The sequence below is a fragment of the Poeciliopsis prolifica genome, unplaced genomic scaffold, assembly GCF_027474105.1.
Source record: "Poeciliopsis prolifica strain line A6 unplaced genomic scaffold, Auburn_PproV2 SCAFFOLD018, whole genome shotgun sequence".
NCBI lineage: Eukaryota > Metazoa > Chordata > Actinopteri > Cyprinodontiformes > Poeciliidae > Poeciliopsis > Poeciliopsis prolifica.
Window position 1 is genome coordinate 8,748,852 of NW_026562393.1, and position 12,145 is coordinate 8,760,996.

Consider the following 12,145-nt stretch of genomic DNA (forward strand, 5'->3'; position numbering starts at 1 on the left):
ATTTCTAAGTAGTTGCTGCTATAGCAGAAAACCACAGTTGTGGCTCATTCATGATAAAATGTTATTAAATGCTCAGTGAACATGACGTTTTAGATTCCATCTGAAGCACAAATAAATTCTCAGTTTCAATTGCAGACAGTCGTTTCAGTGTCAGTACGGATTCTGTTGCTGCATCTATGTACAATAAAATTCATTCTACCTTCTGACTGCTTTAAACACTTGTTCTCTGGCTCCTGGTGCTGCAGAGGATGCAGAAAGTCCACGGAGCTCTGAGGTTTTTGTATTTGTCACGTTCTCAAAGCTGCTCTAATTCTGTGGCAGCTGATGATCGCAAACAGCAGAGTTGCAAAATCAAAAGCACCTGCACGTTTTATTTGATTTGAGAAGAGCTGTTCGGAGGGAGCTCAGTTTGGATGGTTGAAATTTTCTCTCCAATAATTCCCAGGGAGCTCTCCCTGTGCGACGAGCATGGAGCTCCCCTCTCTGCCGATCGCTGCGCTGAGCTGTTGTCTTCATCTGTGTTCACAAAGGCTTCTCTGCTTTGTGGTTTGATGAACTGCACGCTTAGTCTCGGAGCGACTGTGGCGGCACCCTGATGGTTCGGTTTACGGAGGCAGTGGGAGAGGGTAGAAACACAGCTCTTCTTGAAGTTCTCATTCATGAAGGCATACACGATTGGATTGTTGAAGCTATTGAAGAATCCAATGGCCTGAACAATGGCGATGATCATGTTCAGGGTGACGCCGTCATACTTCTTTTCCAGATCATCTGGACAATTGCATATACACAAGTAAGTTAAGTTAAATGTAGTTGTTAAAGGGATAGTTATTTTTTACTGTATTTTTATTTCTTTTTTAAATCTAAGGTTCTGTGGAGTAGACATGAACAATCAGTATATTAGCATACCTAAAACCTCAGTGTGGATAAGCAGAACAAAGCTCTGACTTCAGAGTTCAATTAAATGCCGATAAGAGCAAAAAAAAAAAGACAAAAGTAAGAGCCAAAATTACTCGAACACCAGAGGAACGACTGACTCAAATGGTCACAAAATAACCCAAAACATCTAAAGCACCATAAGCCTTCTTTATCTCATATAGTCGATAGTTTGCTAAGTGTATTTAGCAGAAAAAAAGTCACACATACATCACTGATGTTGACTTTCTGGTGCACAATGGCAGATGTCTGAATATTTCGGCTCCCCTCTGTGATTTTGTCACATTGCTTTTTGACCGGCTGCATTAGACAGTCAGTCAATCAATCAAGTGTATTTGTAAAAGTAAATTGCAGTTGCTCAAATTGCTTAATATGAAAACATAAAAACATTATGCATGCCACCCCACAGAAATTTTGAGCCAAAACATTTCAACATGTTCAATATCCCCAATTTTAGATGCGAGCATGCTCACTGGAGTTTACTCCAGGTCACAACACATAGCAGGAATATTTAATAAGAATGTCTTATTAGATAAGAGCCATGCTAATAATTGGGTGATCCTTCAGATTATTGGAAGAGGAAAATCTGGACAAAAATTGGCATAAAGAGCTTGCTGAGTGAACTGGATATTATACAAACAGATAAAGGTTCAAAGCGCATTACTGTCTCCTCCTCTGAATAAATAAGAACATTTCTTTAAAGTGTCAAGTAAAGTAAAAATCTGGACTCTGATTGAGATTATGTGGCATGACCTCAAAAGCTAGAAAATCCATGAATGAGCATCTACAAATTCTTCCACAGCGAAGTTAAAGATCCCAGTTTCTGCAAACACTTGATGGAAGTCTTCGGGAGCTAACTTTTTTTTCCACATAAAAACAGGTCGTTTCGGCTGCCTTCTCCCTTTATTAATAAACATCTACATATTGCTTTTCATATTTATTAAGGTTGACTTTGCCTGAAGATTTTTTCTGTGTCACAAAAAGAGAAGAAATATTGAGGAGTACAAATGCAAAAAGTACATTAAGCCATACTTACTGTACTCAAAGAGCATGTGGACTGTGTGGAAAGGAGCCCAGCAAATGGTGAATAGCAAGACGATTGTGACCATCATTTTCACAGCTCTTTTCTTTTTCCTGAAAAAAGGACACATTATCATTTAAGAGTAAACACTTATGTAGGCAATAAAGTGCATCTCAAATTTTACTGCGCTAGTTTTTCAACAAAAGTGCACCAGTTATTAATCCAGCTGCTTACAGCTGGAAAAAGGACACGTGGACCTCCTGGTTATATTAAAGTCAAATTAATCAAATAATAAGATTAGTAGCCTATAATCTTTTATGTGTTTGAAGGCCGGTGGAGGTTTGTCCAGTGGATGGCACCTTTTGATCATTGAAAAGAAGCAAATAAGGTCAATATCTAATAAGTACTTTGTTAAAGAAAACATCAACAGTCTCAGTGCCTACATTTTCTTATTACTTTGTCATTGTATTAATGACATTCTTATTAAAAGCTTTTTAAAAACAATATCTGCAAGGTGAGGATGAGTGAAAAGATGAACACATCATTTTACAAAGGACTTACACTGATTGGTATACACTGTGTCCAATTGTCAATTTACCATTTCAATACAAAAAAAATCTAAAGTGGGAGAGTTATAAGCAAGCATGTGAAAGAAGCTTCCATTAATTGTAAACAAATATCATCCATATGCCAATGGATTACAACATTTATCCCTGCCTCTTCTCTTCACTGACTTATCATATCAGCGTGTTTTTAAAAAGCATTTTTCTGACAAAAGAAGTGTATTCACAGGTTGTAAATGTCACTGAACATCTTGTTAATTGAAGGAGACCCCACTGTGGTACCCACCTGGAGATCTTACCAATCTCCCGGTGGTTCATGGTATTCAGGACCGACGCGTCGCCCACCCTCTTGCGAATCCACAGCTCAATAGCGATGCGTGTGTAGAGGAACAGCATGGCTGCCAGAGGGAGCAGGAACAGAGCCACCATGATGAAGGTGGTGTACGCCTGTCTGTAGGTCAGCGAACTCCAACTCTCCTGACAGCACACGTGGTAGTGATCGTACAGAAAGTCATACTTCACCTGGGGATGGGTAACGAGAAAAGCACTTTTCTGGATTTATTTCACATTCACAGTGTTTGTAAAAATGTTCATCTGCCTTGACCTTCTCCACAGATTGTCACATTGCAACGGCAAGCTGTCACACACCCAGTTCTTCATTGAGATGTGGACGGAAAAATATGTATGCAGGAAAAATCTGAAAAGTTATTTGAACGCTGTGGTCAACCTACCTCACTCAGTAGTTTATAATTACAGCAACTGCTACTGTAATTACATTACATTACATTTTTGTATGTCCTTTTTTGTACAATAGTTCAGGTAAAGTCAGACTGAATTAAGAATGTCTGCAAACAGCTGGTGCTGCTGCAGATTCTCAACTAGATTTAGATTTGGCCTTTGAATGAGTCTTTCTAACACTATATGTTCAGGGTCATTGTCCTGCTTAATTCAGACGTTTTTGGATATCCTATATCTTTCAGTGTTCGCATGTCATAAAATTTTTGTACAAAAGGTTTTGTTGCAACAATTGAGGGGGTCTTTGATTGTTTTTGAGACAGTGGTCGGAGACAACGACTCTGACAACCATTCACCAAAAATCATCACTGCACATCAACTAAGGTAATCACTTTTACTGACTTCGGTGATGATGTGCTGGTCTATGATAAATTGTTTGCTTCACACAGATCCATATGAAGACTGATTATCCAGTGAAATGAGGGAAGCTATAAAAGCCTATTTAGTAATGGGGCGCTATGAAGGACACTTACCTCTAGCTGCTGCACAAATAGCATCGGTGAGCCCACTATTACAGAAGCAATCCACACAAGCCCTGTAGAAGTCATGCAGAAAAAAAGCCGATGTTAGAGTTCTTGCTTTGATAAAAAAATTTCCATAAAATTGTAAAAACAACCTTTTGCCATCAGTGCCACTGCCCTTCTCACTTGATTCAGATGCTCCAAGGCAAGTTATTCAACATTTCTTTGATCTGTTTCAGTAGTGTAAAGCCACCGTACTCAACTCACATAACCCAATTTTGGATGATTTTGGATGATGATTCTTGGGACTGACTTTAAGGGTTGTATAAAAATCACATCAAACAAAATAGAATTATTTTCTCAGCAAATCTTCATCTCATTTTGATTTAATTCATTTTTTTTGAAGATGAAAGCTCTCACTCCACATATTATAGGAGCTTGTGTGTGTGACCTGTTGAAAATAGTTTACAAAGGAGAAAACAGAGAAGCGTACAAGGTAGGAAACATAAATATGGAAACTTTCAAGTGAAATATAATACCAAGCATCTTGTACGCTCGTTTAGATGAGTACTGCCGCCTCATTTTCAGAGGGAAGACGATGCCCTGGTATCTTTCAATGGCGATGCAGGTCATTGTCAGGATCCCTGTCACTATGGCTGTGGTCTGCACAAAAGGAACTGTCTTGCAAACCAGAACCCCTGCAGGCACAAGCAAAGGGGTAAAACATGAAGTCCAGAAAAGCAGTAGAGGTCAGTGAAAAACAGTGAGGATGGGAGGATTGTGACAGAAACAAAGGCAACCTCGTCATCTTTCCCCACAGAGATGGCAACATCTCTGTGGTCCAGACTTTTCCCCTGAACTTTTTGCGGGAACAGACACAGGGGCTTCCATCTCTCTGTGGTCATACTGTGATGTGCTGCTGGGTACATCTTGTTGGTCACATTGTTCAGCGCACAATAATTTTCCAACTAGTGAAACAAGAGGATCATATTTGATCCATCTAAGGAAGCAGTTCTCAATCCCACTAAGTTTTAGTCAAACATATTGGTCAAACTTCTCCCTCCATAAAAGTTCAACAAAAGACATTGAATCACACCACCATACTCACAGAAACAGATTATTTCAGCCTAAATAGTTTAATTTATCAAATAGAAATTTATGCAAAAGTAAATGTAAACCACATTTTCTATGTCTGATTTATATTCTGCCCCACCAAGTCAATGCTACATAAAATCACCTGGTCTTTATATACGTCAGCTATGCATATCTACAGCCTAATAGTTTTGCAGCTTTGTCCTTATTGCATAGCTCAAGTTTATTCAAATTGAATAGCGGGCATCTGTTGGATTTAGGTACAGATGCCTAAATCCAACATCTGTGATGGCCTTGAACTTCTGTGAAGGCCATCACAGAAATTTGCAATGATGTATTGGGTTTGCTTGGCTGGAAACTGAACCTTTCACATCAGGTTTAAGAGGTTTGTCTCCATCAAAGTTTGCTTTTTTCTCATATTTGCTGTGTCCCATAAATGGATAGAGAGCAAACTAAATTTTATTTCTGTAAAAGACAGCTTTCTTCTTGGCACTGGTTCATAAAGTTCAGATTTGTGGAGCGCACATCTAATGGTTTTCCTGTCGACAGATTCTTCCACCCCCAACGTGGGTCTCTACGGCTCCTTCAGAGTTGTCTTTTTTTCTCCTGCTACTTATCTGATTATTGCTCTCTTTGTGCAGGTTGTCAATTTAAGTGGATGACCTTCTCTGGGTAGGTGTCTTGGGTTCTTTCTATTATAAGACGATGACTTCAACAGTTCTCTGTGAAATCTCCAAAGCTTTTCATAGTGTTTTATATTCTAACCGTATTTTAAATTTCCCCACAACTTTATCTTTGACCTGCCTTTAACATTGCTCGATCGATAAGATGTTCGTTCATTAGTGCTGTCTGACTAACCTTCATTCGCTTCACAATTTATAAACTCGTTTGTGGTGGTGTCCCACATCAATGCCAAATCAAATGAACTTGACGTTGAGGACATAATGTGGAAAAAGTTTAATATTTTTGCAAATGCACTGCTGTATGATGAAGCATGAAATTATATTTACAATCTTTCAATACAATGAGAAAATAATTAAAAAAAACCACTAATAATGAATAAAAAATGTGGAGCAATGGAGAGTTCAACCTTTTTCAAATATATCAAAACAATAAAATCAAAAACTGCATTAAGAGGTATTGTGGTATGCAGGCAATATGCTTGCACACAATGTCATTATTCCCTATTTAAAAAGAAGCAGGGCTGCAGTCCTGTTCATAAATAACTGTTAATCTTGTTATTTTCCCTTTAATTGTCACATTTCGTCACTTTCTCTTCTCGCCTCATTAGTTGTAGTTTTTTGTGGGTCATGGATTTGACCAGCTGGTCAGCAGGAGCCAGAGGCACTTCATCTCTCATATTCTCACAGATGTCTGACTCAAACTGATATGCTCTTTTCTTCTTTCATCATTTTCTGAGACTCTAGGGTTTATTTGTCATTTCAGTGTATTGCCTGCAGCTGTGGCTCAGGTTTCTCCTTCGGGTTTTATGCCTTGAAGGCATTCTTGTTGCTTTTACATGCTGTCCAACAATTTACTTTGAAGTGTGTTCTGAATCATAACTTGAATTAGAGTCTTACTGAAAAGGGTTGCTAAGTGATACACTTCATATAAATTAATTGTACTGATGTTTTCAAGCCTTTAGTTCTATTAATTATGTTTTTTCTGCTTACAGCTAATGAAAACACATTTAAGAGTAGAACATTACACCAGACCAATCAAATTTTTTTTACTACATAATATTTTAACACTGTTTTAATACTGAAATGTGTAACACCTGCTAGAAGCTGACTAAAATAAATCACTGTGTGAAATGAACATATATTAAATATACAATTGTAATTTATAAATTAGAACTTACTGTACATCTCAACGAGTCTCATTTGTAACTTTGAAAATCTACATTGTTCATTTCTGTGTTTACTATTATTATTAGTATTTTACTTTTGAACAGTTGAGAGTGGCTACAAGATGTTGCTTTTATAACCAGGAGAAGCTGATTAGCTCTTCAAAAGCTCAAATAATACCTGGACAACCACCAAAAAAAATGAATTGATGCAGAGCAGGACCAAAGAACAGAGAGAGAAGAAAGAAGTTCAAACCATCTGTTCCATCGACCATAATGGTCAAGGATCATATCCCCAGCTCTAACATCTTTCTGCCAAACAAAAATTTAGAGAGTAGTTGCAAAAGCAAATGAGGTGGATTAGCAACAACTAATGGTGTCATCCAGGAAATGTTACTGTAGAATACCCCTCATACTGAGCTTTTATCATGTCATGACAGACAGTTATTTATGAGAATGTCATGCAACAAAGGTTTCAGTCAGAGGCCTCTTCAAATTTGTTGCAAGTCTGACTGCAACCCGAGATCCTTGCCACAGCATCACCATTCATTTGAGGATACTTGGATCATATGAGTTAAGACAACATTTATTTTCCATTTGTCTTAAACAAAGCACATTGATTAATTTAAATTTGAATATTAGTGTATTAATTAATTACTTAATTAATTAGTGTATTAATAAATGTTATTATTAATTAATGACATCTAATAACCTTTTAGATGTATCTCTAATTTATTTTTATTATGCCTGTATTTTATAGGGATTTGGAGAACGAGGGATTTGCATCTTCTTCTTAATTATATGTTGTTTATTTGTTCACTTAGGAGAGAGCAGGTGATTTTTATAACTATTTCCTTCAACTGCGCTGACATGCAGCCACATGAAAGGTATTACATTTTCTGCGAAACCTCCCCTCCCCCCCCCCCCCCCCAACAACTTCTTTTATTCCCACACTGCAAAATGCAAGTTATTGAAAACTGAAGCTCACCTCCAAACCATTCAGACGAGATGTTCTGTAACAAAGTGAAAGGTATGCAGAAGAAAGTGATGAGGAGGTCGCTGACCGCCAGGGAGCAGATGAAGATGTCCGTGGCCGTCTGGATCGCCCGCTTCTTCAGAACTATGTAGATGACCAGACTGTTTCCGGCCAGAGCCAGGACGAAGATCACCACATACATGATGACGAAGGTGGTCTTGGCGCTGTACGGCAGCTCGGGGATGTAGACGAGCGGCTGGATGTTGTAGGTGTTGATGAACTCCTGGCGGCTCAGGTTGTAGAACTGGAGCATCTCCTGCAGCACTTCGGGGGTAATTTTGGAGGAACCCTGCCCCGAATCTGTCGAGGTTGTTGCCATTTTCTCTTTGCAAAAGTGTCGATAACTCCGCCGCGAACTTGGAGCGGAAAAAAAAGAATATATCCCAACTCTTCAGAGAGCGGGCAGCATCTTCATCCCAGCTGCTGTCGCTCCTGCAGATGCTTCACTCGCTCTCTGTCTGCCTCTCTCGCTCTGTGTCCTTTCTTTTTCTCTTTGCATATATCAGATGTAAAATTCAAATGGAGATTCACGTCACATATTTTTTTTCGAATTTTCAACAAACTTTGAATGTTTTTTTTTTTAAATTCATGCCTGATTTTTGGGAACTTTCCCTTTTCTTTCAAAGTTTGCTATGAAATAAACGATGTTTAAAATGTGCAGACTGTAGAAAGACTGCATCACCCTTTGATGTAAAAAAAAAAAAAAAAATCTGACCATAATCAAAACTTTTCATCTCATAGTTTGACATTTGCAATCCAACTGACAAAACAAATTTTATGAATGAAATAAGATAGAATTTCACATGGTGCAGCAATTTCAGATTCAAATATTCTCTGAACACTTTCCACAAGGTTAAGAGCTTACAATCTGTTTTCCCTGAGTCCCTCTGTTTCCTGCTGTTGAACACCTGCTTTCCATCTGCTCCTTTACTGTAGAATCAAGTAATTAAGTTCCCAATATTATTCTCAGTCATGTCAGACTCAGATCCTCTTATTGTCTTCACTCCGGTTTCCTGTCAATTCCATTCACTAGATGAACTGTTTCACCCTCTCCAGCATTCCTCATTTGTATTTGGATCCTCTACAAATACTCAATATGACAAAGAATGTGTTTCTATTTTGTTTTTTGTTTTTTTGTTTTTTTTCATGATTAGATTTGTCCGATTTGAAAAAGCTTTGGTAATAAGTTTTTACAGCCTTATAATGATAAACAGTGATACTCATGCAAAAAATAAAAACTATTATAAAAGCATTACTATTCATCTAAAGTAGCTGCACATTTTACCATTTCCAGGAGTGGAAATGGCGAGTCCTTGAATCAACTTTTCCGCTCCACGTGTTCCTCTTTTAGTTCATTGCCTTTTATTCTTCAGAATTATTCTGCTTCCTGTGTTAAACTGTGTGATTCAGCAAGGAACATTTCTACAAAAACCAGCAAAAATGTTCACTTTACCAGAGAAAAATGACAGTCATCAGTAAACCTTAAACATAGTTGCAAATGTCTTTGAGTATAAATAAGACACACAAAACAAGGCTCTCACTGTAAAACCGTTTTTTTGTTGAGCTTCCAGGTAACTTTTATAGGTTGGTTTCTTTTCTTCTGTAGCTTTCCAATGGCAAATCCTCATCTACTTCAGCCTCATGCACAACTTCAGTGTTGAAGCGGCATCAGTAAAAATGGCAATTAAAACTCTACAGTATTATTATATCCACTTAACTAAATGTAGTTCCATACCAACATAAATACATTGCTAAAGTATTTTAACAGTTAAGTTACTTTTTGAATAATTAGTTATAAATGCTATCAATATGCTTTGGGTTTTTTGGGGGGGTTTTGTGACTGGTTGTTATGTTGTGCTAGAATGACTGTCAATGCTGTAAAAATGTAATAGACTTTTTAAAAACCTTTTTATACTAGTGTTGGTCAAAGGCAAGCTTGATTCCAGTTGTTGTCAATTTTAAGTCCTGACTTTCAGGAGGCTCTGGAGAAGTTTGCAGCCCAGTGTTAATCTATTGGGATGATAGTCGGGCCCTCAAGGTTTGAGTAAAACATAAAACATCTCTTGACACTTTTGTTGCATTGTCACAAAGACAATGGCCCTTGTTTCTATTTTTTGGTTGTGTGTGTTTTGGGTTTTTGTACCAAGATGACTGAGATCTTCATGCTCAAAACTGCGGTATATACACAATAGATGACAAAATGAAGGACGAAACATAGTTCATGTTTTTGTTGGGTCTTTTCCTGTTGACAATTCTATCTTTCTTTTGTGTCTTAAGAATCCACTCTTCTATTTTCAGGGACATTGATTGAAAAGGTAACCAGAGGTCTCCAAGAATCAGATTAAGACCACTCTCAAAGATTGCAAGAAAAAAATAATCTAACTCCTTGAAAGCAAAGCATAAAGAAATTACGGCTGATTTTTAACAGTCCTGCACATTTCACACCAGTGTCTATCATTTTGAAATGCTGACGTCTTTAATCAAAAGGTGTCTGGTAAATTCAACTGTGTTTTAAATGTCAGAGGAAAAGGTTGTTTTTTATGAAAGAGACAGTGGAGGAAAACTGGTTATATTTTTTTAAAATTATAAAAACCGATTATATTGTCATGCCAGAGAGGATTAATTTTACTGATAAAAAAAAAGAAAAGAAAATACTGCTAGAAATTGCACCAGCAGGGTGTAACTGGCACAATAAATGATCCACGATGGAAATCATTCTGCAAGATTGAAATTTCTGTTTTATGCCAAACATTCATATTTATCTATTGTTATTATAAAGGCTCTGAGTGTTGTTTTTGTCCTATTTTACTTGTATTTATTTTTTTTATATCAATGGACATTTCAGGTTGTTCTAACTACTAATTAAACAAAACACTTAATTAATTTTTCTCTCAATGGGAAAATGTACGTGTTTAAGCAGAAAACAGAATAACCAAAACTAATAAAAAAGTAATTACATGTTACTTGTGTAGGTTTTTACAGAATAATAAAATTAATAAGGCCATGAGAGAAATTAGATGGCAAGCGCTCATAGTCTGTCTGCAAGGTCTTCATGTGCTTTTTCAAATCAACAACACAGCATAGTAGAAAGCAAAGATGTTCCACAGCCATAATAATAAATATAATAGAATTGTTTGGGGAGTTAAGATAGTTCAAAGTTAACTTTCCTGTAGTGTTGTTTTTTCTTTTTGAACTATGGACCTTCCATTCAAAAATGTTTGACTGAATAATTTATATACATATATAGTTCTTAGTGTATTGATTGAGAAGCATGTTCAAAGTCTCCTTTTCCCATCAACATCCTTGACTGTATGAAACTTGCAAGTAATGAGAAAACTGACTTTTAAGCCTCATGACTCTCATCCAACCACACATTATAAAAAATAAGCTTTTTCAAATCCTTTTGAGCTTACAGCAAAGTTTCATGGAAGAATGAATGAGTATAAAAGAAGACTGATTGGTTTTTGTTTTCTCCCATTTGTCACTTTATTATCTTTCTAAATGGCCTTGGAGGGCTTCGTTGAGCACTGGAAGTCCTTTGGAAACGAGCAGAAAAAGCCAGGTAAGGAAAAAGTGAGTCATGAGGAGCTTTGCTCTAACATGTGTGGAAGCATGTATAATTGATGCAATGTACAAAAAAGCTAGAAAGAAAAAAAAAACAGATGCAACTATACAATATACAACTATACAGTATAGATATAGATATATAGATTATTCACAGGATTTGGGGAAATCAATGAATGGACAAACAACCTGCAAATCACTGGAAAATAGCATTTATTTAATGTTTCATCATCTTTATTCTCATACTTGACTGACATTCCTGTAATTTTAAAGCATTAAGCTTTCTTTTGTAGAAGTCTGTGCTATATTCATCAGTTTCTGATAACATTTTTCTGTCCAATTTTATTCTGTAGTCCCACTAGGCCCTTGTACACCTTATACTTACTCCTGGTGAATGCTTTTTGATCCACTAAGTTAAAAATTAATATGTGGTATTGTGGACTGAAAAGTTACAATTTTGTTTCATCAGAACACCACACAGAAAAAGCAGCTACTACTTCTGAGGCAAAATTGAAGCAACCCAATTTTTTATTATTAAGACATATTTAGAATCCATAGAGTTTAAACAGTGTAAAGGTTTCTCTTTTAATAAATGCGATCTTGGGAATATTTTTGATAGACATCATATGATTCATCCGACAAATTTTCCCTACTTACTTTCGTTGCATGTCTTTTTTCTTGAGCTACAGATAGTTTTCTTTTGCAGGACTGCACATACAAAACCGTACTCATCACATTCAGAAATACAGTATATTTTAAGATTTTTTATGTTTTACAAATGTGTTTAGATTTTAAGAAAAACTCGTATAATGTGATTTCTACAAATTCACTAAG

General features: G+C 36.7%; 1 protein-coding gene across 1 annotated transcript; it reads right to left on the minus strand.

The window, feature by feature from the left end:
* Window positions 1-275: 275 nt before the first annotated feature.
* Window positions 276-8,066, minus strand: qrfprb (pyroglutamylated RFamide peptide receptor b). Its single transcript, XM_055043082.1, has 6 exons — window positions 7,700-8,066; window positions 4,313-4,471; window positions 3,786-3,847; window positions 2,804-3,039; window positions 1,970-2,067; window positions 276-768 (listed from the first exon to the last, which is right to left on the minus strand). Exons 1-6 carry the CDS (start codon window positions 8,064-8,066, stop codon window positions 371-373), a joined length of 1,320 nt encoding a protein of 439 aa, XP_054899057.1. The 3' UTR covers window positions 276-370.
* Between the last annotated feature and the right edge of the window lie 4,079 nt (window positions 8,067-12,145).